Source organism: Cebidichthys violaceus, unplaced genomic scaffold, assembly GCF_023349555.1.
Source record: "Cebidichthys violaceus isolate CVI_PGR_0920_01 unplaced genomic scaffold, fCebVio1.0.p SCAF_7, whole genome shotgun sequence".
NCBI classification, from domain to species: domain Eukaryota; kingdom Metazoa; phylum Chordata; class Actinopteri; order Perciformes; family Stichaeidae; genus Cebidichthys; species Cebidichthys violaceus.
Genome location: NW_027176927.1, coordinates 14880152 through 14905963, shown reverse-complemented (window position 1 = coordinate 14905963; position 25812 = coordinate 14880152). Strand labels below are relative to the sequence as shown.

Sequence of the window (25812 nt, the reverse complement as noted above, 5' to 3'; positions counted from 1 at the left end):
ATAGTCGAACACTTTAATTGATAAACTCAAAATGTGGGTGAAAAGAAGATTTAGGTAAGGACCTTAGTCCAAATCATCATTGCTTTGGTTGTGGTTGAATGCCAAATAGTATTTGTCAACCACCTGTATAAAGTATTATATACTGTATCTATATTTAATTTCCCTGTTGGTTTGACTCACTTTTGAATTGTTCTTTTTCTCAGTACAGTTTTTCTGTGGCAGAGATTGTCATGAATGTTTGCCTTCAGGTACTGTAAATCATGTTGCAGTTTTAACTGATGGACTTGCAGTTCTGTCGGAGATGATTTGGCCTTGGCATGCAGGACATTTTCACATGTTACTTTAAAAACTTACTGTTTGTGTCGATAGCCTTGTAACACTGCTGACAGTTGCTCCTGCTTCAAACTAACAAATCTGATCTACATTCGAAGCATTGTTTGAAACTGTAACTGTACAAGTTGATTTTGAGATGTTTATAGAAGACATTTACACTATTTTATTTGCCCCCATCAGTGACACGGAATTAATAAATAATCATGTTTCTTCTAAAACCAACTGGCTGCACCAGTGATGATTTAGGAGTCTTCTATTATAGGGGGTGAATTAATGTATTTTGAACAAACATGTATTTTGCATTTTAAATGTTTATCAATTTAGATCACGTTGTAGATACTTGTTTTCACTTTGACATTAAAGAATAATTTCCTGTTAATCAGTGTAAAAAAAAAAGCCACAATAAATGTAATCGAATTCAAAGTTGTAAAACAATAAAACATGGAAACTTCCACGAGACCTAAATACTTTTTATAAGCACTGTACTTAAACTTGCCTTACCTTACTGGCTAATGCTCATAGTAATGGCTTGCGGGTGAGAAAATGTAAAGAAAATGGGCTGAATGTGATAAACTTGATGATGTTGCCTATATTACCAAAATAATCTAAGATGAAAGACCCACACTCACACTATGTGATAGCACCTAAAACAGCCCTATTTGCTGAAGAAGACCAAGTGGTTTGATAGATCCAAAAGCTAGTAAGAAGACCTTTGAGTTTGGATTGTTTTGGTAATATAGACTGTTCCCAAAGGTCAATAATGAAGTGCTATGCTCAAATGCCACAAGTTTGATCACATCTTCTGTCCAGAACTTTATTTGTATTTAACCACATCTGAAGAACTTCCAACATTCTGGTTTGGCAGTGCACATAATTTCACGTGCATATTAATGAATTTGACATGAGCCCTATTAACATACCGTGAATGATAATCATGTGAATTTAGGATACTCATTACATATGTATTACATGAATAGCAGGTGGGGTAATTTGAGTAATTTGTGGCGTTATGCAGACACTGGGATGATAGACGGTGTCTGGAGAAGACAAGCTAAGCCAGCCAGTGGATCTACTGCAGAGTAAGGAGAATTTAGGCTCATCATAAAAGATTTCTTCTTGCCTCTTATTTCACTTGGACATTTTTATGTTTTTTTTATTTTCTACCTCATTGCAGCCGTGAGCTGCCTGCTGATTTACACACACTGGCAGCGAAGCACAGAGGCCTCAAGAGACAGTGCCCTCTACCCCTCCATTTTTTTTCCCTCCCTTGTTTCTTCACCTTCTATTGTCCTCTCACTGCCACCACGGGTGTCTCTGCATCCACGGAACTGGGTCTGACCAAAGAGCTCCCCCTCCACCTGACTCCTCATCTCTAAGAAGACGTTAGTCTGGAGGGTTTGTTATTCACACATGATCTTGTGACACACAGAGGGGCTGTTCCCATGACACAAATTAATATAAGGATGAGCAAAAGACATCATAGACATTAAAGGTAGCTGACACTATGCACATCTTATGAGTTCTTACACTCTTGTATGAGCTCATTATGGATCCTGTTTGTACAATATGCACATGTGTTTTAGCATGGATTAAAGAATATTTGTGAGTATAAACGCAGACATTATTTTAACTCAAGGCCCTTCCTTCTCCATCTGTTTATACGCTCCAAAGGAAACATGTTTGATAATACACACCATATTATTTAAGGAAATTATGAAGCAGTGATCTCAATTTCCCTGTTCCCCCTCAGGCCCATGTGTTCAATGCAGAAGAGTTTGGTTTCACGCTGATCAGCCCACATTCCAGGAGACGAAAAGCTACTGCTGGCCTTGGTACAATGATCCCGCCCGTTCCCAGTAATTGCTACATCCCTGCACCAAAAGGCGACAGTGTGTGGAGGGGAAAAAGCAGGTATACTGTACACCGTGCAGAGCCGAGGAAAAGTACCGGGGTTGTTAGGTTTGATGAATGATGGATAGCTCTTAAGTCAGCTCGTTTCCGTCTGTGACCATTGAGTGATGAAGAAAAATGTTTCAGCCGTGACAAAAAGTATTTTTCAACCATATTTTGAACACGCACAAAGACACAAAGCCACAAGGACAGATCTGAAAATAATTTTTTGGCATTCAGATTGTGGAATTTTTGTGGCCCTCAGTAAATCAGCGCCGAGTATTGGCATGAAATGTGGGAGACCTTGAAAAATGTTCAGATACGAGGCGTATGTTATTAACAATTCAATTAACCCCAGACTTCCAGATCATTTACCTCGCTCCGTCTCTTGCCCCTGGTGAATTTGATTGTCTTGCTGTAAAACAAGCTACACATCAGTATCTCCAGCCTGTGCTGTTATCACATGACTGTTGTTTGTGTATAACTCTGGCTTCATTCCTTTAGGTCTCATCCCCTATCTATTGGCAGTGCAGCTGGGCTTCTCTGATATTGACTCATCCTGGTTCCACTGAGTTGCAGGCAAAGAGATTTAATATCTCAAGTGGTGCTGAACTCCTATTGCTACTAATGGATTCTGTATAATGTGGCACTTAAAATGCATGAGCAGCTTCTGATTTATCTGTAATTTGCCTCCACTGGAGCATATCTCCCTCAATACTTCCATTTGTGTTTGGCTCTGGGCAGTCTGCTCAGTAAACGAACCCTGATTGGGATTTCATATTGTTACATACAAATTTGACAATTTGGTTCATGCCAAAGTATAAAATAGTTTAAAAGGATTTTTACTTTTTTTGTGATTCTGTTTTAATTACTCAACAAAGGGAAAGGAAAGTCAAGCATGAGATCACAGACATGAGGTGGGGTTTGTTTGAGCTGTCGCTGCAGAAAGACATGCTGACTTGGTCAGAGGCAGATGGGCACCTCCCAGAGGGGCCATTTTCCTTTCTACTGCTTTATGTGTCAAACAATAAGCATACTAATTAGATTAAACTGAGATAAAGCATTTGTGGAAATGATTAAAATGTGATTTTGATCTTGTACATTTCTGAATAATTGTGGTTATGTTCAGCTTAAAAACTAACCCTGAAACAGAGTGATATCACTGGCTCCCAACATTTTCACGCCATTTGACCTCTCTGGGGTCACACAACATGGAGCAGAGAGCTGTTAGCCAATCAATCTGATGGGTTTAAATGTGTCAGTGCTGTCATGGCAGCAGAGCTGCACTGACAGGCTAGGCTACAGTGGCTCAAGGTTAACAGCCAGTGGACCAGAGTCACAAACCATTAAAAGCAGTGTCAATAGGCTACTCCTGGACAGGTCGGACTGAAACAAGTAATGTAAACGTTTCAATCCACGGGACTAACCAACAAACAAAGCTTTTATGTTACAGTAACCTAATGTGCTAAGCCATGTTTACCTTGCATGGCAACTGGATTTTGGGGTAACTTGACGAATAAGTAAACATTTAGCCTTCTGTCTGCTACACAGTTGATTTGTGCAGGCCACATTGTAGGCTTATTGAGTATTATGAAAATTTGGTAATTCTACAGACAGTCTACTATTTATCACAAGTAATGTATGTCGTTACATGTCAATTTGCTCCCTAACCAAATGAAAACAAAAGTCACATGAAAAGTTCCAGATAAAAAAAAAAAAAAAAAGAAGATAAATATTTGGCTACAACAGAGAAGGAGTTGCAGGTGTGTCTGCGCCCTCAGGAGGCCAGGCATCCAGAGAAAGGACCCCGCTCTCTGGAAACTATACGTTACAAATGTTTGCGTTCACGTGCCGAGGTCACGGGCCGGAGCTAGCACTTCAAGACAGCACATTCAAATAAAGGATCAAATATGAGGGGTGGTTATAATTAGCATTATTGTAACAGCAAAGTTTAAAAGAACAAAAAAAAGTGGCGAGCTAAGTGACACCATTGATGTTTGTGGAATGCAGGTGCACGCTGGGTCCGGCTAACATGCTAAATGCTAACATGCTCCAATTCACTGAAGAACATTTACCTTTAGTGAGGTGTGTGAGGACCTGCTGCTGTTTGAGATAGTTATCATCAGAGAGTTGACTGGTTATACTGTCCAATGCGGTACATTTTTAGAATTTAACAACTTCCTACATTAGCTTCAGGGTTGTAATGTTGCTTATTTAAAGGATCACTAGAAATACTGAGATCATGAGTCTCCCCAACACACCGCTCTCAGAAAATGTTGACCAGAAACCAAATTTAAAATCTCTTAGATGTTTCTTGGAATTTGTATTTTTTTATTTATTTATTCAGTGAACTCTTCTTTCATTCTTTCTGTAAAATGCATTTACCAACAAGTCTAAAGGAGAGCCTTTAATTGTTTTGGTAAAACGGGCTTGGCATTCCATTTGCACACATTTGTGTATAAAATGCCTGTACTTCAACAATTCAGGTGTGTTTTCTGAATGTATTAGAGGCATAAACCTCTTTTGAATATCTAGCTAAAGCAAACATCTGCAGCGCTGACAACCTCAGTGTTTGAAGGTTTGAAGCCATGCAGGGTAATGCTGTCCCACACTGTCAAAGACGACACATGCATATACTGCATTAGCATATCGGGACATGCATGAGCACACATGTACACCCACACATCTTCAGGCAAAATGCCCCCCCCCCCCCCACACACACAATTTGAGTTGGTGGGCTTTCCTACTGTCCAAACTGTTCTTCTGCTCAAAGTAGGTCTGAGGTGCTGTCACCTCTCCATTCTCTCCAACACAAGCCTATTGTCTGCTCTGAATTTATAATGAATATCACCACCGCTGCAGAGAGACAAAGCTAATCTAATTAGCTGTGCAGATATATCAGCCTGCCGTCACTCTGTTTAGTGGTCATTACCTCTGCATAAGCATGGTGCTGCTCACTGTGGGAGCACATATGTATTCAGCACACGCACACAGATAAATGTGACTGTAGTGCACAGACTCATGCAAGTATAGCGAGAGAGAAGGGTAGAAAAGGTGACTTGTCAGTGCAGCTGGCATTTTGTTCAGCAGGGAGCAATGTAGCCTGTCTCCTTGGTGGCCCTCTCAGACAGGAGCGAGTCCATTGGGATCCAACTGGACCTCCTACCAGCCACACACCTGACAGGGGGGCTGTCTGAAAGCTCTGCAGAGACCCTATTATACATCATACTGCTAAGCACTGCAGTGGCCGCCACATGACAAGCTTCCCACACCTTTCACTTTATTAGGAGGGGGAGGTCAGCCACAGAGAGAGACATCAGGCGGTCACTGCTTAAGGTATTGCATTATCTGCAAATATCTGGCAAAAATACACCTTGTGAATGACCATAACTAGTGATGCTTCTACTTTGTTTGTTTATGAAGTGAATATGGACAGTTGCCACAAATGTTCATGGGATAAGTGATTCTACAAACAGATTGATGTACCAACACTGCCATCTTCAGGCAAATTGTTGCTACAACTTTTTAGCTATGCAGACGGAACACAGGTTCACAACACTTTATGGATGTACAATAGTTACATTTTTATTAGTATTTACTGTACATGGTTCAAACTGAATTGCCCCAATAACAACATAATAAGCTATGATTTTTTTTTTTAACAAGTGAAATACTTAGAGCAACCACAAACCAAAAGTGCAGTATGATGGGTTAATAGGCAAATTTCATCTGTGCCGAAGGTGTGATGATGTGATAATGATGATGTTTTCATGTAGAACCACATGAGCAGCTGAGGGTTTCGTCCTGGCTGGTTCCCATGAGATCAAGCGAAGCCGTATGCTCTGCTTTGTTTATTGCCAAATCTTTAATCCGAAGCTCTGGATCTAAACACTCTGAGCTGGAATGACAGACACCAGAACAGAGGATGGAAAGTGAATACAATTTCATAATTTGGAAAATGAGGCAGAAGGAGTTCTCATATTATCTGTCCTGGAAAATACATCAGTGAGTCTATACTTAAAAGCATATTTTGCCTTTGCTGATGACAAAGCTCTATCATTAGATGTAAAAGGCTTTCAGTTCTATGAAATTTTTGTAGTGGAGAAAGACTAAAAAGTCTAATATTACAAACCTGTCTGAGTCATAGTCACAAGACGTGCTGAGGTCCTTCTGCAGATCCTCTTCAGAGTGGAATCGCCTCAGACCACAGCGCTGGACCGCCTGGGCCACAGAGTAGTGGGTCTGTCCGACAGCACACGCCTCCATCTTGGACACGCTGAGCTGTGACTGCAGGAAAAGATGCAGGCAGCTGTCCGACAACAGCAGAGGGCTCTGGAGGGTCCTGGAGAGTAAGGACAATTTCAATATATTGTATTTGTGAGAACAGTAGTCATGTGGCCCTGTGTTTATGGAAACTGTCAGCAGTTTTGTTATGGTTTGTTGTGCTGTGACAAAGTTCACATGGTAATTGATCTGTGAGGTCACTCTTACTGTTCCAAAAACTTCTGGAGCCCTTTCATCCGCTCAGTGATCTGTTGGGCGTTGTTCAGGCTGAAGAAGAGGTTCTTTGGAGGCAGCTCTGGTAGCCGTACCCTGCACACAAAAAAAACAAATACACCCTAAAAATGACAGGAACCATAGTGCAGATTACCTTTAACATGAAAACAAACTGAAAGTATATGTGTTCTGTTTTTGCTAAAATTGTCAGTTCAAAACACAGTAAGATTTACTTACATTAGCTGTGAATTTGCTTGTAGCTTCTGCCTGAGCCATACAAACTCACTGAACCTCCTTCTCACAATTGAGATCTTCTTGGTAAAGCACACGCTGTCGGTCTAAATCAGGACACAAGTGTGATACACACGTTATAAGCTCAATGTATAATGTAAAGGCTAAAACAACCTCCTTTTGTCGTTTTACTTACATGTAAACAAATTTCGTAGTCTATGTAGGCATGCCAAAAGTCATTCTTTTGTATCCGTGGGTCCCGCACCCAAACACTGATCACCTGCTGCATTGAGAAGGCAGGAGAGACACTGAACTGAATACATTAAGAAAAAGGGGAAATGTTTTATTGGCACATAGAGGAAGTGCAATGACCAACCCGACAAGAATCAAGATTGGAAAATCCCACCAAATATAATTTTATTGCTAAAGACAAAAAACAAGTTGTTTTTTAAGTCTGTACCAGAATTTAAAGCTTCTGAACTCAACTTGTGACATTTAAGGTTTTTTAATAACTATAAAACTGGTTACAAATCTCATCAGAATTATAATATAACTTCAGACCAACCTGAGCCACAGCATTGTCAGTTTCTTCTCTCATAATCCAAATGTTCTTGTTTGACTCTCAGTTAAGTCAGCCAGATAATGTGGTGCTTAGCTTAGCATTGTGTAAGCGCCGTTTATATGTCCAACTTTGACTGACTAGGAACAAAGGTTTCAAAACAAAGTCACAAGACTGAGATAAGCTCTTCCTTCTTCGTCATTTAGACATCCAAAACTACTGTTTTTAAATTGATTATTTGTTGAATTGATGTTCCTCCCAGATCATTTAGCACATGACAAATGTGACCGTAAAAAAGAAAACAAGAGAAAAGCTTCACAAAAAGGTTTCCTTTATTCACAGAGACTTCACAGATCCATGGTCAACAGTTACAGTAATTCAGTAGCAGGTGTGTTTTTCAGAGGTTTATGGTTGAGCTGAGTGTCCCATAACAGTCATGGGAGATATGTCAAGTCAGGACAGTGCCATCAACAGACCTGTATAATTACTGCAAGACAATGCCCTTTGTACAGTAATTGGACAGTCTCATATCTAAAGTGCGACATTCAACAACCTATTAGCCATGACAGGTGCACATCAGTTTTTGTGTTAATCTCAATTGATTTATTTTAATTTTTTTTAAGAAAATTGTATTAATTGTGCCACAACTTTGTGTAAGCACCAGATAACATTTAATTTTTTTAAAACTCAATAATATTCTTATTATAAGTCAATACAGAGTAGAAGACAATATTTGGTACTTAGCAGCTGATTAGAAAAATTAGGAAATTTCTGGTGGGCAATTATTTTAAATATTCCACATCAAACACAAGGGTCATAGAGAGACACAGTAAAAGCTGTGGCTCTAAACACCACACACAAAACAAGTTAGAACAACAGGTTTACAATCTTCAGCTCTGACTAAAAGCTACACGGAGGAATGGATTGGACAACAGTTAGTTCACTCTGTCTACATAATAAAAGGTATAAAGCACACACCAAACAACCAAGATGTAGCTAAACAGGACATCAAATACTAAATTACTACATAGCAATACAAACTTAATGCATGTCCACAGTGATCGAGTCCGCTTACACGAGACCAAAGCTGCTACAGGTTAGTCTGATCTCAAATCAGCTGCTCTACTCAAAAGTTAGTTTTATTCTCCATCGCAGTCTCCACAAAGGCACACAGACCTCGTTGAGCACCGCGGGACTGAGAGCTCTAAAAATCCCTCCCCGCTGAGGCTCTCGCACCTGCCAGAATCTGGAATTCTACCTGCAGCGCAATTTCACACAGCGAGCCTCTAATGTCAGCTGAAGGAGGACACTCGATGGAGGTTAAACTAAGCTTCAGGCGAGAGCACAGCTGTTTATCAGTTCGCCTCTGTACACAACCCACGCACACATTTCACTGCTCCTCGTCTCCGCAGTGCCAGGTCAGCTTCTGCTCATAGAACTCGATGACCACCTGGGGACACCTGGCGCTGGCTTCGCGGGCCGGCAGCAGGGCCACATCGTCGGAGTTCTTCCTGTGGGGATACGCACCATTAAGACGGCGGCCTCCTACTTTTAATGTTTCAACAGCAGCACAAAGTCCTGCCAGTTTTGAGAAGGTTATTGTGAAGGAGGAAAGGCTAATATCCAATGACACTTCAATGGGTAATACAACTTTTAGTGCTGCATTTCAGTTAAGTTATGGGATTCGAAATAGATATTTAAATGTTTCCGGTTGATTTTTTTTGTCCATTTTACATTTATTTTAACAGCTTCTTATTTTATTGTGTTTTAAATGTTTTTATAATCAATTTCTTGTCCTTATGTAAAGCACTTTGAAATACCTCTGTGTTTGACAGGTGTTAATGAATAAGTGCTGCTTCTTTATAATGGCAGCATGATCTCCCTAATCGGTTACTAATCTGAGTGTTTTGTCACGGCCAACGTGTAATCTAACTTCGTCTCCTTTGTTAATTATATATTCACATAATATGACATTATCACTGCACAACAAGATGAAACACCTGCATAAACCTGACACTAGATGCTCCATCATCCTCCCTGTAGATTGAACATGTAGATTGCAGCTTTAAACATGAACGATTGTGAGTTTTACCAGCAGACAAACATTTAAACAGCCCCCTGACATTCATTCAAGGACAAAGAAAAGAGGAAGTGGTGGAGTTACCATTTGACGAGAAACATGAGCTCTCCCTGTCTGTCTGTGGAGCCGATGATGCATTCAGGCTCGAGGTAAGTGCTGAGGTTAGTGGGCGTGTCTGACTGCGTGTCATTTGGTTCGCTGTTGCTCTGCACAGTGTGAGCCTGCTGCTGAGACTGCATACAGGACTGCGAAGAGAATGTCAAGGACAAAGGAGCAGAAGAAACCACAAAGACAACATCCGCATGAGGAAAAAGCTTAGATGGGGATTTCCCCCCCCCCTTTTTTTTCACTGTACATGCCTATTTAGAAAGAAAAGACGTTTTTATTGATTTCACTTTCAGGGGCATTGCAAAACTAGCCACGTTCACACGCCATTTAGTTTCATATTGAGCCTTAAAAACCTCAAAAAAGGCAACATGGTCAGATATTTTTACTTGAATCCAGAGCAGCTTCTTTTAACCGTAAGATATACAGCTTCCTGAATTAATTGGTAATGCGCTACATAAATAGTATCTAATAATATGCAGAAGTTCTGTGAATAACATGGAAACAACATAAACTTACAGACACTTTGCCACTGCATTTCTCACAATACTCACAATTTCCGTCTCCTGCTCTGTCATTTCTTCTTTGGGAATTAACTCTTGCTCGGTGTGATCTTCCTCATTCCCCTCTAAGAAGTGAGTGTTTCTCAGGAACTCTTCAATGAGTTCAGGGCAGTCCAGATTGTCCTCAGGTTCCCATGTGTTTTCTGCACTGTAAATACATAGAGGCAAGGAGAGAATACACTTTAATATGATGCAAAAACAAAACAAAAATAATCACACGATATGAGAAAGCAAATCTCTCTCACTCAGTGAAACCTTTCCACTTCAGGAAGTACTCCACTCTCCCGTTAAAGATTCTGCGGCGAATTATTTTTTCTACCACAAACTCCTGGACAACTGGAGTCTCCTCTGTCTTCCTCTGTTTGGCTGTCTGCTTCTTTCTCATCCTGCCATTAAAGAGACGCCAATTAATGACAACCAGCGTGTGTCACTGGCAGTTCACAGCGTATAAAACAACACATAAAGTGACAGTTTGTTATTGTTAAAACTCCACCGTGATGTTAGAAATAAACACTTCCGTCTCCCCTGCTAATGGGGGTGTTTGCACAACAACATGGCAGTGCTGAGTACTCAGCTGTGCCCTTCAGACAATGATCCGTATACTTATTCTAGCGCTCCACCTGCTGTCTCTTACGGGAGCACACCATACTACTCCTTCAGTCCAAAACGCAACACGTTACTATCTACACACGTGTATAGCTCATTCAGACAGTTTAGCTTTGAGGATATTGCGCAAAACAGTAGCCTGAAAACGTGTGGAAACGTGCCCGAGTGATGCACAAGACGCCACACTGAACAATATGCACGTACGCTTTCGGTGTTTACTTAATCTCGGCGGACAGCCTGCTGCGGTGCTGCTCGGCTCTGTTTGGAGCACGTCGCTGGAAACTACATGCACACAGCGCCGTCGACGCTGCTTTGTGCGCAAAGGTGTCGCTCGGCGTGTTTACATGAGCGAAACAACTTTTCATGAATGACTTGAAATTAAAGATGGCCGTGGATGCTCGGAGGAAGTGGTTGCCAAGGGAAAAGGTCATGCCAGGAAAACCGGGAGGAGACGACGGGGACGCGCACACCGCCGACCAATCAGAGAGCAGTCCGTCCCCAGTCCAGTGGTCCAGAACAGCCCTGCCACCCATGGGCGTCAGCTGGGTATGGCACAGGACTGTGTGCGCTGCCAGTGCCTCACCATACACTGTTTTTGTTAGTTGAAGCAAATATTAATTTATTTGGATATAATATAATATAATATAATATTTACAATTTGTTTGCAATTTCGAAGCACTCAGGCTTTATTTAAGCATTTCCATTTGATGCTACTTTATATTTTAAAGTACTTTAAAATTAATTAATTAATTAATTTATACTTTCAGACGAAAAAATAATTTGTCTATCACTTTTTACTCCACTACATTTATGTTACCGCTATTGGTAGTTTGTTACTTTGTAACCAAGGAATTTACATATTAAAACATATGCTCAACATAGAATATAATACATTGTTATAGATTAAATGATCTAACAGTATATAAGTAGTTACAATTAGCCCCATCTTTAACACCATTAAAATGCAGCTTAATGCATACAAAATAATATTCCACAAATATAATGTTAGGCCTATGCAGAATACTGCCATTCTTTTTAATTGTTATTATTTAAGTATTTTTTAGTTAAGTAAGCCTGTGAATGCAGCATCTTATGTATTATACATTGCAGTATTGCTACTATAAACATGACAATTTTGATGTTAGCACGTGGATTTTCACGGAGGGGATGTGTACCTCACCACCTTCTAAACTGCACTGAGGAGACCACAGAAAAACACCCTCTGGAGGATTTGATTGACATCTCCATTTTAGCCAATAGAAAACCCGAAAGCTGCTGATTGGCCAAGTAAGCAGCACTGACAGGCCTTCCTACTTGACCAAGTTTTCCTTTTTTCCAGCCAGTTACTCTACACAGTTTTGTAACACACCACTGGGGGACGCTGTCTGCTTGTATTGGACTGCCAGGTTCAGCTCCTGCGCCCCAGTTAACTATGAGAATGGATTTATGCAGGAAAGCTCATAGCAGAAGGCAGCAGAACAAAAGGTTTTTACCGGGAGATGGACTCACATTGGAGCTGCCTCTGATGCACTCTGATGTCGTTTCTGATACCATCTCATCCTCAAGGCAGGATTATGTAACATTGCACACATTTGTTCATGAAATTCACTAAAGCATTCACTGCAACAGTACCATAAGAATGTAACACAGATACTGGGATGCCCACAGTAAAAGCAGCACATGGTGATGTGTCACAGTTCTAAGAATTAATATTTCTGTTTAATTTTCAATAGGGAAACAGTGGGGAGGCTCCGGGGATGTGATTAAAAGGGGTTTCTGTGAAAAAAGGCTGACAGACGCCTGCATGGATGATGAATGTGGTGTGTATCATATCCAGAAAAAGGAGCTTATTGATTGGGCCAGAACGCAAGTCTTATGCATCCATGTTTGATCATTTGGACCGACACATACGTCCCCATTGAACTCCCAGTGCAGTGGATACATGTAGGCAATAGGAACTGCAGCGTGTATTGATAAAGCCAAGGTGGTACGCTGCTGTTTTCTTCTGTAATAAATTATTAACACTGTGTTGAAAATGTTCTCAACAATTAAACACCATTTTCCGTCTTTGCTCAGCCGCTCTCTTTTCAAATGGGTAACTCTATCTTCACCAACTTCTAAGTCATTGGAAAAACTTTCTCTCCTGAATTGTGAAGAGCCTCCACGGTTGCGGTAAACTTGAAATTGTAAACTTGTATTTTTTTAGTTGCATCCTAGAATTAACATTTTTACAATGCCAGAGCTATAATTTAGGTAAAAAGAACCTTTTTCAAAAGTTTTTTAAGTTGTCTTTATAAATAGCTAATAGTCATTAATACAGTTTTAATTAATTGTTGATGAATGGATTGTGGTTCAGATATTCTTCAGGGAAGCAGCCAAGTTGAATGGTTGATTGAAGGATTCTTTCTTGTTTTTATAAATAATTTATTAATAATATTAAAACTGATCGAAGCTTCTGTAGATTATTTATTAACCATTAATAAAGTAATTAGTTACAACTTATAAACCCTGTATAAAGAATGCCTTATTAAAAAGTAGTACCATATATATATATATATTTATATAAATATACGTATATATATATATATATATTTTTTTTTTTACAGTTTTAACAACAGAACAGGTCAACCATACATGACATGCAGTAGGTTACAGTATGCTTTCCCTGTGAGTAGACCCAGAATTCAAGGCAAGACATGTGCTAGTTATCTGCCGTACGTCCTGCAGTTGCCCTCTGACCCGTTCCTCTTGGCTCTTTTGGGGTTTTAGAACTAGTTCCCATAGTAACCGAACAGCTAATAGGGTTGAGCTGTCGCTGCAGGCGCAGGAATGGCAGTAATGCATGCAGTGAGGTCCTGTCTGGATTTACTGCCCAGTATGGTATGGATGCCTTTGGGATATCTTAACCAAACTCTGGAAAGTCAGTGGATTGTTTCAGCTGGGCAATGTTCAGAAACACAGGACAAACATTTCTACATTTACAACTTTTTTTTGCATGTTCACCTTTATGGAATAAATTGACAGATATGAAATATGGGGAGAGAGAGAGTTAAGCAACAGAAATGACTGACTGGCTGGTGAACCATGGCTACATTTACAAATAACTCGGTAAAAAAAACATCTTTTTCATCTTCTGTTTTCAACTATTACGGAACCATGAAAACAATTAAATGACAACCTGGATTGTAGGACTTGGGATTTAAGGTAATTATAGAAATATTTTAGATGTTTTACAAACACTTGCATGTGTTTGTAGCCTAAATGATTCAACAACAGGGATTAACGGAGTGACTTGAGGCCTATCTTTGTGCCTAAAACCAAACGGACTGAACCCTAGTTTGACCAGGGCACTAAAAATGAAATACAGATGTTGATGAAATGACATGCTCCAGTGTAAAGGGTGTAAAGATATATCGCGTTGAACTGCCATCCCTTAAATCAGCTTAGTTCTCTCCCAGACAAGCACATTCCTGGGGCCCTCTGTGAATGCAGCCCTCATACAGATGGGCCTTGAGAGCCACCTTGTCAGAGCAGAAATGAGTCCAGATGGCTGGATCCTGCTGTGAGGGGCTGTGGATGGATTGAGTAGTGGTCTGTGTGGCTCAGGCCAAGCCTGACTGGTCGCTTTTCACAACGAGGGCCCCTGACGTTCCCTCAGTACCTCCTCGAGGCTCTCCGGTTACAGCGAGGGTGAGGACATTCACATTGGCCCTGTTATTCTTAACAAGCGTTAATCTGGTTATATAAAGAGCAGTGAAATGGTAACATGGATGGCTGGTCTGGGGGAGAAAGTGGTTTACATGAGCTCATGACTGACTGATTGATTGATTAATTGATTGATTGGCCGCATATTTGCAGTGTTTTCTTGGAGATCATTCTTACATGTAATGCAGATACACACACACACACACACACACACACACACACACACACACACACACACACACACACACACACAGCACATTTGGAGTAAAGGCAGCAGTATGAGAGCTCAGATGCTTTACTGTCACCAACTCTGTCACTACTGCAGGAGCCCTCAGCACCTTCAACAGCTCCACACGCTGTCTTCAGATCACAATCAGAGTCACACACTGAATCTATCTGGCTCTGGTGCAACGGGCTCCAGTATAGTTTATGTCCTCTGTATGAATGCAGCAGCATTGGAGAGAAAAGTGACTTTTCATGACAGAGGACGTGGGACGGCAGACCACCTGGGTTCGCTTGCGGAAATCTGTCTCTTGTTCCAGAGCACTTATCGTGGCCCCAGATACTTTCTTCTGTGTTATTCTATACCTTGTTCTGGAACGGAGGGCTTGAGGGGATAGTTATTGCTATGCTTTGTTGCTATATAGTCACTTGGAATGAATACAATAGGAATGTATATCTTCGTTTCACTGCAGATTTCGATTAGAAGATTTCAGTTTTCAAACCATAAATGTCTGTTGAGATCACTATAAAAATGCATCACATTTAATAAGATGATTGTATATTGTAAAATCAGAAACTCCAAATATGTTATTCATATACAGTATATGTGCCATTTTGGAAAGGTTAGACATTTGCAGTAGGTTGATTTTGCTCAAGGACAAATTACAGTAATGTCCTAATGACAACTATGTATTGCCCATCATACACTGTCTAAATGGCCTAATGTTCAAGATACAGATTGTCTTTATGTAGAATCTATGTAGAGATAATAATAATAATAATAATATAATAATGATTATTATATTATAACTCCAATACTTATAATACTTATTATACTCTCTGTGGCTGTAGTGCTATGCATGACTTTTGTAGTGTATTACATCAGAACTGAAACATGACTAAGAAATCGTAACCAAACCAATAGACATAAATAAACTGGACTCTTGGCACAATTTAGAGTTGATGACTCATTTGTACAGAAGTAGGAAGTTCCCCCAGCATCAGAAAGTGAAGTATCAGGATAGAAGTTTCAGAACAAGTCAGATAGTGAAGGTGATGACTTCACCCCATGTGCCTCTTGGCTGGGGGTTTCCGCTCTAAACCCATCAGATCTCGTAACACTCTGATTGACAGGTGAATGGCACCAATGACAAGCGACCCCCATCCCCCCGGGGGCCAAAGTGGTACGAAGTGAATGGATAAGAGTGGAATGGAGAAAGATCGCCTTTGAACCTATCCCCCCCCTCTTCTACTCTTTTTCTCCCAGTCTCTCTGTGTCATTCTCCTAACTTTTCTTTCTTTTCTCTGTGAGGGTGTGTTTTGTTCTTGTGAGTTTTGTGGCTGATGGAGCTCGTTGACTCGGGGCAGAGTAAAACGTGAAGTTAAATTAAGTCCTTTCAGAGGGACGTGGAGGAATGTGTCAGTCAGCTCACAGAACTGATACTGTCAGGGTTTTTTTAGAGAGATAAAGTATACGCTTTATTTTGATGACTTTCATGGTAAACTGGTTTCCCTGTAATGAAACTAATTAACGAAAGTCCTCAAATTCTCTCTCAAATCTCAGAAAAATGTTTTTTTAAATGAAGGCTGCAAAATGTAATCTGACACTGATTTAATGGTGCCATTTTCTGATACAGCATAAATATAATCGTTGATTTTTGTTATGTAATGTGAGACAAATACTCACAGTAACTGACTTTTGATGGATTGCTCTCCACTGGTTACTCACAAAGCAATGAATGCTGCTGTCTACACGGAGATTGTTTGCTTTCTTGTGTTCGACCTTTGTCACACATCCTCTTCCATATCAGTTTCTCCTGACGTTAAGTGTTCCCTTTCAAAGCTGCCCATCACCATCCAGTGAACCCAAACAAGGAACTCTCCCGTGACTTGTTTTTTCCCCTAATAAGCATAGGGGCATTTTTTTGTCAGGCTTAAACAAGCAAGATATAACATGCTAGAAAGTGAGCTTTATAGAGGCTGGTAGGCAGATTTTGTTACCTTTGGACAGAGCAGCTGTCTCTCCTTGTTTCCACATGGCATATAAGCAATATCTCTTCTATGTATTTATCACATGAATATGAAAGCTATAAACGATGGCTGAACTCTTTTCAGCAAGTAGACAGCTGAATAGTATCTCATCCTTGAGTGGTGAGAAGACCTTTGCCTTGGTAAATCTCCTTGTCACTGTGCAGCTGCTGGTTGTCAACTCTCATTGAGTGCAGCTCCACAAACCACCGAATCCAGTCTGTTGACCTTTCACTCTTTCTCTTTCTCACAGCTGTACGCTTTGAACTTTAGATGTGCTCCACATCCAATCAAGATTCAACCCCTTAAACCCCACTTTTCCCCCCTCTGGCTGCAGGAAACCAGCCCATCTGCAATCAAATTTGGTGTCTGGTCTGCACGGGTCTGAATCCAAGGCTTTCCCCTCAAATACAGAGCATTTGCTTTCTGGGTCCTGGGGATCTGAAGCTTTTCTTCCTCAGCCAGAAGTGCTTTGACCATGACCCATTTCAGCTCAGCCAGGCCTATAGCAGCTCCATGCCTTCTGAAGGCTAAGTGGTTTCTACGTAGGCTCCAGCATGCACATGGTGGGACTAACCAGCTCTTGAGTCTTGCCTGCCTGCCATCTGGAAAATAACAGCTTTAAGCAGGTCCTGCCAGTAATCATCCTGCAAACTCTGAACAAAGGCCCAGAGTACACTGTGGTGAAATCCGGATAATTGATGGAGACAGTAACTGAGTTTATTCCAAGAAGTAAACAGTCTAGTTTTGACTTAAAACATTGAAGTCAGGTTTGAGAAGTTGTGTTGTGTTGATGAGGTTCAGAAGACAATAAAATGAACAGAAGGATTATAATTGCAACATTTAATATAAAAAAATAGTTTGTTGTTGTGTTCTTGAAAACGATACCTAGCCACACGGCTGCACCTAAAATCTAACACTTCTGGTGACATGAGTAAGAGATAGGCTACAAGTATGTATGTTTTTCGGGTTTATATGACAGCAAACATATTCACGATTTCATGGAAAGTAAAAAATCAATAGTTTAAGGAATAAAGGAAATATTTGTTTGCAAAGTAATTAGATATGAAGATTGATTTAATACCATATTTGTTCAGTAAATATGAAGCTACAGTCATCTTAGCTTAGTTTAGCTTAGCTTAGCGTAAAGATTGAAAACAGGGGAATAGGCTGGCTTGGTCCAAAGGAAACCAAATTCACCTACCAGGACCTCTGAAGGTAACTAATTAACATTACTAATTATCTGTTTAGAAACCAAGGTATAAAAAGGATTAGGTGTAGGATTATTTCTTGGGCAGGCGTAGTGGCTTCCTGGAGTCTCTACTGGTTTACCTTTGGACAATGCCAGCTTTTTCCAGTCTTTGTGCTGCACTTCAGTTAAAGGCACCAGTATGATCTAACAGATTGTGTAGCATATAGTCAAACATCTTAAAAGCCCTCCACTCATACTTTGGGTGGGTCATTTGGGTAATTTCTTTTCAAAACATAAAACCCAAACATTATGCCCACTTCACGCAGAGCGGTCTGCAGAGGCGAGAGAGTTGGCAGGGTTGATACGTTTTTCTCAGTTTTTTCATCCTATGCAACTATTCATGTCACTTTGTGTGTGTAGCCTACAACACTATGAGCACTTTCTAAGAAATTTGTTGAAAGTGTTATCCCCATGATTAACAATTATCACATCTCATCCCCATTCATGTCGGCAGGATTTCAGCCCTGACTTGAGTTTAGTCATTTGGAACAGCCATAAACCCTTTTGACCTCCAATGTGGTTGGACAGCAAGTCGTATGAACAAGCTATTTTTGAGCATACCCCAACCTTAACCAGCTGCTGACTGTGGTTTCATATTTAGCGTAAAAGACAACAAGAAAGTGAATACACTTATTTTGAAAAATGTCCAATTACTCCTTTAATTTCTCTGAATTCACAAGTAAAAAGCAAGATGTCTAACATTTGTTCCACATATGTGGCACACAACTCTGTGTTCATTTAAATCAAAGCCGCCACTGTTTGTAGGCAAGACAGCTCTTCCTCAAGTAGACAGCTTTATACTTGCCATGAAATAGTTGCTGGGTGTGAAAATTTGTTTCCAGAGCTTGCTTTCCACACATTGGTATAAAGCGCTGAAAAACCACAACCACTCCCTCGGGTTTGAACCACTGCCTGGACCTGACAAAACATGAAGCTGATTTACATTGTCCATCCTCCAAAATGTCATTATCAATTAGAATCCTATCAGGGGTTAATCTGGAAACTGTTACTCGGTGTGTCTTGGAAATAAATTGTTTGCAGCTGAGAGTCAAAAGCAGAAAGGGGAAACTCAGGCAGGGGAACAAGTGGCAGATTCCCTCCGGTGAAATGCCATGTTTAGGCTGATGCACAGGAAACAGGCTCTTACCAGTCAGGAAATGAAGTGGCAAGCACAGGCCGGCTTATATTTCCCCTCGTTCTTTCAGGTGGGCCTTGTTAGTGCGGAGACACCAGGGCTCCATCTTTTTTTCACACAAAGCCAATAGTAAACAACACTGCAACCCCCCCCCAACCCCCAATCCCCCACCCATCTAAGGGGGAGCTGAGTCAATGGCCACGATGTGAAAGAGCTGAAACTGATTTATGTGCAAGTGAGTGAAAAGACTTCTCTGACTTATGTTTTACTAATAAGATTTGTGGCTGCATTTCAAGACTGGTTCCCAAAAAATGTTGGAATAGATTTTACATTTTAGACCCTTTATATTTTGAGTTATTTACTTTCCTTCACTGACTCCTACAAGTAGATTCATACAATTATGGTACAATAAATAAAAACAGGACTTGGGGATACTCGCTGTTACCCCCAACACATTCTCATCCCAACTTGTCCCATACTGACACTTGGTCAGACCCCCTGGTGTCATTCTCTAACGCCCAGTACTGGACGCTCCACTGGTCACAGTTAACATGTGGCTAATGTTTTGAATTAAAAAAAAAGAACATTTGCTTAGGTTCAGGAAAAACATCATGGTGGGGATCAAAATAAGTACATAAACTAAGAAAAATTGAAACAATGAAAAATAAGTACAGAAAAAATATCACAAACATCACTAGCGTAACTTCAAAATAACTCAATAACACTTTGGGACATGAACACTGGTGTCATGGTTTGAAAGTCCCAGTCAAATATCGACTCTTTGTCGCGCTCCTTGGCCTCTGATACAGAAAAGTGGATGGGTCAAATAAACACAAACAAGTTACACCCAAAGATGACTATGAATTCATTTACTGAGGAATAACTGAAGGTAAAATCACGCTCAGCTCATGGTGAAGTAATGTCCTCAGATAAAATGTTAAACAACAAAATAAATACTCCATGAAGGACAAACAAAACAAAATAAATGTGCATATTCTATAGAGACCTCAAAGGTGAAGGCTAGTTTTACTCTTGGACCCTGACAATGTGAACATGGTCAACTTGACTCAGAGCGATGAATAAAGTGCAGCAGCTGCCAGCAAAGTGATAGCAAAAGCACAATTTTCAGACAAACCAAGGCTGAACCTGAATTCTCCAAGAGTCTAGAACATTGACATCAGATATTCCTCAAACCACAAGGAGGTCTCTCAAGTTTGAAGGTTGAATAGTGCAACTAGACAAACTTTACAATAAATGCTGTGAAAAGCCAAAATGTCTGCTGTGAAAATGACCTATTTAGGAAAAGGGAGGCTTTCTTTTATCCCCAAATTAATTAAAGGTATGTCATACCTAAAGTTACCTTTTTCTGAAGTAGAAGTACTTCAACACAATTGTGCTGCAGGATGTCAGGTACACAGTAAGATTCAACATCTGGGGACCATGAAGATCTGTACAAAAAAATGTTTGTGGCCCAGCCAGCAATCGTGTTAACATACATTTATGTATATATTACATTTATAATATAATGGAACTACAGTAGCATATCAACAAAAGCCAGATTGTGCAAGAATAACATTTAATAGTCAGAGACAACAGAGGCTGACAGCTAACTGAGGCTCATGTGGACAGAAATTTCCTGTGTGCGCTCAAATGTTCGAAGGTCAGAGCTGGCTGGATGCCCACACAAACCCAGAGCTGCCTCTCTGCAATGCAAAGGACCACCACGACGTGAAGGCCTGCCATGATGGTGGCGAGCAGTGATTTATGCCGTGGAGCTCAGGGCTAAGTTGAAGTCAATATATACAATTACAGTTGATGTATTCTGAGTGTGCGTGTGTGTTGGTGAGGGATGAAGCAAGAGAAAAGAGAAATACTGCTGTCTGACTTAACTCAGTGGGGTTTGAGCTCAGTGTACATGTTCGTAATGTTGAGAGTTTCTTCTCACTGTCAAACTGAAGACCTGAGCTGCTCCGGCTATGGAATACATATACTGATAATGGTGCGTTAAGGGGCTGCAATTCAAGCTGAATGCTGCAGTAGCGATGGGGCTTTAAGAGACGAGTGACGCCAGAGTCATACAGAAACCTTTTTGATCTAACATGTTACCTTTAAGCAGTTTCTGATCTTGTAAGTAACAAAAGTCTCTGTCCTTCTTGAATAATGTGGTGGTTGCCTGTAGGTGAGAAAACACAAGTAACTAAAAATGTTGCAAATGAATATTATGATATTATGATATTGATATTATCACAAAGTGAAGTTCACAAGAAAGTTTAAAAGTTTGTAAAAATGGAAAATAAAACATCACCCATCTTTGCTTCTGTAGCTAAAAACTGTTGGCTGAATTTGCATCACTTTTACACTCCTTCATCTCACTTGTGGCTGTTTCCATCTGTTGGGAGAAGGTTAGAAGTTAAATGGCAGCGGTCCTGCTCTCCAAAAGTCAGAGGCTTGCTGGAGGGGCTTGTTACTATCAGGGGTGAAACACCCACCCGTCCATCACCTGACAAGAGTTGACAGCCATTAAGCCTAACCAGAGGAGTTCCTGCCAACCATCAAAGCGCTTTTCATTGAAGGAATCCAGCTCTGGCCTGTCATTGGGGAGGGGGCGTTCCAGCTGTCAGCAGGACAGGGGGATTCTCTGAGTTTCTGGTCAAACCCATTGCATTGGTCAAGACCACATGCTCCGCCCTCTCTCTCTCTCTCTCTCTCTCTCTCTCTCGCTCGCTCGCTCTCTCTCTCGCTCTCTCTCTCTCTCTCATTCTCTAGTACAATTCAGTTGTGTTGTTGGGCGTAACAAGGCTTTGCTATTCTTGATTTCCCATTCAACTTGCTTTCTACATTGATATTTTTTGGAAATAGTGTATCCCCAGAAATGCCAGTGCTCTTACTCACCACTTGAGGGAGGCAAAACCTAACAAAATATCAAGCACCAGCATGGCTGTAAAACCTATGCACGTATATTCATATATACACATACCCCTGAATGCATCAAGTATAATAACGTTAAACATCCTTTTTTTCCATAACTCTAATGATTATTTGTTTGATGAATCAATTAATTGTTTGGTCTATTAAACATGAAATAGGGAAAACTCCCATCACAGTTTCCTAGAGCCCAAGTTAAGTCTCAGTGATACAATGATAGCACAAAGCAGCACATCCTCATGTTTGAGGAGCAAACCTTTGGCCTTTTTTTTTTTTTAACAACAAAAAATATTTTATTTGTTGTTGATTTAATTCTCTGTAAATTGATTTATTGATTAATCATATAATCATTTTAACCCTAATAATGTTCCTAGTAAAGTATAAATTGTTTTAACCCCCAATTCGTCAAATCTGTAAATGTGCCAAAAAAACTTGCATCATACTATTTGTTTATTCATTTAGTTCCAGTCACATTTCTGAGTAAAATCTTTATGTGAATGATTCCTTACTGTGCACTTCTAATGTGAGCTAAGTACCCTGAATCTGCACCTTTGAGATAAGCAACACTATAATGTGATGCTGCTGCACTAACTAAACTAAATCTGGAGTGTTCTGTCTTTAACATCCCTACATTCATTATTTAGTGCATTGTACTCAGACAAATCCGGAATTCTGTTGATTTCAATACACACAGCGCATATCAACAAGCCGTTGTAACATTTCTATTTCTGTCTTCACTTGCAGCACAGTGTCAGACTCCAGTCCTGTCTGATGCTTACATAACCAGTGAGCCGCCTGCATGAATCAATTATTCATCTCCATGTCATAACACTGAGAATGCTTTGATTGTGACAGACAGCCAGACAAGGCAGTGTAGTAAATGGCAAAGAGCAAACACGCACCAATCTCCACCGAGTCATCATGTGACTACTGACTCAGGGACAGCACCACCAAATCAGACGAGTGTCTCCGCTGCACCTAAAGACTTTTGCCCACAAACAGCCCTTGGCAGTCAGTGAAATCAACAGAGTCTGTCCACATGGGATTCACAGCGAGCCGTGGTCAGTCCAGGGCAGACAAAGGAGGGCAGACATATATTTATTCTTTGTCAAAGGTATTTGAGGCATATCATCAAGAGAAGGGGTGTTGACTGACTACAGTGGTTGATTTAAAGGTCAAGCACTCCAGCACATCTTGATTTATCTGCCAGGATAATCAACCATGAGCATTTGTTCTGGACAACGTATATGAAGTCAGAGAAAGAATGAAATAATGGCAAGCTGTAAATGTTCAAAGGCTTGTTTTTTAAGGTGGCTGTGATGGTCTCTCTGCACTCAGGGATGAAGACGAGCTCTTACCAGTAAATCATGGGGTTAAAACTCACCATACTTCATAATGACCGTCCTTCACTTCTTTTGTACTTTTTCTGCTAAGGCTTGGCTCTGCAGAACACCATCTGGGACCCAGTGATTGTACAGTGGTTAATTCCCCTGTCACTAGAGCAATGATCAAAGCCCTCTGCTGGATCTGGTTTTTCTATAACAGTACAACCTGCTGTTGAAAGTTTCAATGCAGATAATCTTATAACCACTTGTGGTGCAATGGCTCAACAAGCCCACAGTTAGGTTTGTATTGCTGTATGGGGTCACAGTTTGGGTTTGGGTTTGGCTTGTTTTGCACATTGAAGAGAAGAAAAACATTTCCAATGTGTTTGAGCTCCAAAATATATGAACAGATAGAAAGATTGATTTATTATAATGAATGATATTTCTATAACACTGATTTTATACATGACATAAGGCAGGCCACTTAAAAGTAGGCCTATGTTCAGATGATTGCCCCTTCTATGTCTCTGGCACCTCATCAAATAACTAGCAGGCCTGTATTTAAGACAAGACACTACAGGCTAAAACATTGGTTTTCATGCACTGATCAATTTTGAGATTTTGGGCTATTTTCTTTCTACAGCATGTCTTCTTTCAGACTAGTAGAAAGAAAACATCCAAAATATACATTTAGGTGTTTATTGTACTATTTTGACTATTTGCGTCTGCAGATTTCTCTCAGATTCAACAAAAATTTACATTAGATATTGCCTAATTATAAGATATTCCAACAGGGCTGAAATTATTACTATTTTTTTTTTTTTATGGCTGTTGACAGTATTTTCTGATTCATCAGTAAAACGGATATCCAAAATTCCCCCTGAAAAAACCTTTGACTCAAACATAGCAGCAAAACGAAACTACAAATATGAACCTTAATTTGACATTTAAGAAAAAAAGAATTGTCTTAATGTAAGTAATCAACTGAGGAAGTTTCACGATGGTATCTATTAGTTAAAATGTTTACCTTATTCACCTGTGGTGTCTTCCTGTAATAGTAGGGCAACAGTTCAACACGTTCACAGTTAAGTTTGGTTTTGCATCTAACTGTACAAACTGTTTACTCACAGCCTGAACAATAGTGTTAATATGATGATCAAATAAAATATGAACAAAAGTTAAAGAACAGCTACTAAATGGATGTTAAGGTGAGATTGTTTTGTTGTTTCCAAGGTCAACAATAAACTCTCAAACTCAATTTTGCTACTTTCTGCTCTTAAGCTTGTTTGCATAATTAAGTTGATGTTTACAGTGAATGTGGAGATGCATGGCAAACAGTGGTATCTAAATAATAAGCTTACTTTTATGGAAGTAAACATAGAAAAGCCACTGATTCAAGCTCTAACATTCGTGACGTGCTGGTGAATATGGGATAATTGAAGCCATCACACTGATGCCTGCCAGTGCCATCTTAAAAAAAACAACTAATAATAGACTTTCAGTGTTGTATCATAAAAAATACATAGAAAAAATAAGCACGAGGCACACAAAGCTATTCCTGGTACATTACCATTAGTATTGAGAGTAGGTATTAATATTCATAGTCTACTTCACACTATTACATTTGCATGGCTTTGCTTACCGTCTAGTTTCTAAAAATGGATATAGGACATTTCCTCCAGATTTACAAAGCGGCAGTAAAGAGTGATCTCATTACTGTGATTATGTTCTCACACACACACACACACACACACACACACACACACACACACACACACACACACACACACACACACACACACACAGTGTTTAATACTTTACTGTAGCTCATTCTCAGAGGTTATCGCCTCTTGTTTGGTTTCTATTCTCAGCATCATAAGAAATGACAATTTAGGTGGAAGGATATCTTAGAGATCATTACAGAAGTCTCTCCAGGGTGTTTGTTTTTCACCCAGTCATTTTGTGCTTTGTTTGTCAGTGTGTACATATTGCATGTAGTGTCAGACTGAATAGGAGAGAAGGACATTGTGTCTGTGTGTGAGAGAGATAAAACAGAAAAAAACAGGAGAGAAGAGAGGGAGAGAGATCAAAGACTGTGGCCCTGTATCAAAAATGAGGTTGGAAGGCTCTCCCTCCTCTCTCCATCCGGCTCTCCCCTGATCATCGACCCTGAGGAGAATAAACTCAATTCATGTTAAATTATAGATTAAGGCCCGATTCTGGCTATGGTTTGGCAGCTGGCGGCAGCATGCGCGTCAAGCTGCACTGAGTTTTACACACTTCTGCTGCTGCTACTGTTGCCTCACCTCGCTGCCTTATTAAACATCAAACACCCACATATCAGGATTTAAAAGAG

The 25812-nt window shown here is 40.2% G+C and overlaps 2 protein-coding genes across 4 annotated transcripts; both read right to left on the bottom strand.

The window, feature by feature from the left end:
• Window positions 1-5788: 5788 nt before the first annotated feature.
• On the bottom strand, window positions 5789-7624 carry snx10b (sorting nexin 10b). Of its 2 annotated transcripts, none has more exons than XM_068735831.1 (6): window positions 7517-7624; window positions 7148-7234; window positions 6958-7058; window positions 6715-6816; window positions 6356-6565; window positions 5789-6121 (listed from the first exon to the last, which is right to left on the bottom strand). In XM_068735831.1, exons 1-6 carry the CDS (start codon window positions 7547-7549, stop codon window positions 5992-5994), a joined length of 663 nt encoding a protein of 220 aa, XP_068591932.1. In that variant the 5' UTR covers window positions 7550-7624; the 3' UTR covers window positions 5789-5991. The 2 variants fall into 2 exon arrangements, with proteins under 2 accessions (XP_068591932.1, XP_068591931.1); XM_068735830.1 differs by having other exon boundaries at window positions 7148-7264; window positions 7517-7620.
• A 200-nt stretch (window positions 7625-7824) lies between these two features.
• cbx3b (chromobox homolog 3b) lies at window positions 7825-11295 on the bottom strand. 2 transcript variants are annotated; one of them, XM_068736200.1, is made up of 5 exons: window positions 11084-11295; window positions 10504-10644; window positions 10250-10406; window positions 9675-9835; window positions 7825-9021 (listed from the first exon to the last, which is right to left on the bottom strand). In XM_068736200.1, the coding sequence occupies exons 1-5, from the start codon at window positions 11293-11295 to the stop codon at window positions 8901-8903; spliced, it is 792 nt and encodes a 263-aa protein (XP_068592301.1). In that variant the 3' UTR covers window positions 7825-8900. The 2 variants fall into 2 exon arrangements, with proteins under 2 accessions (XP_068592301.1, XP_068592302.1); XM_068736201.1 differs by having other exon boundaries at window positions 11069-11175.
• Window positions 11296-25812: the final 14517 nt, after the last annotated feature.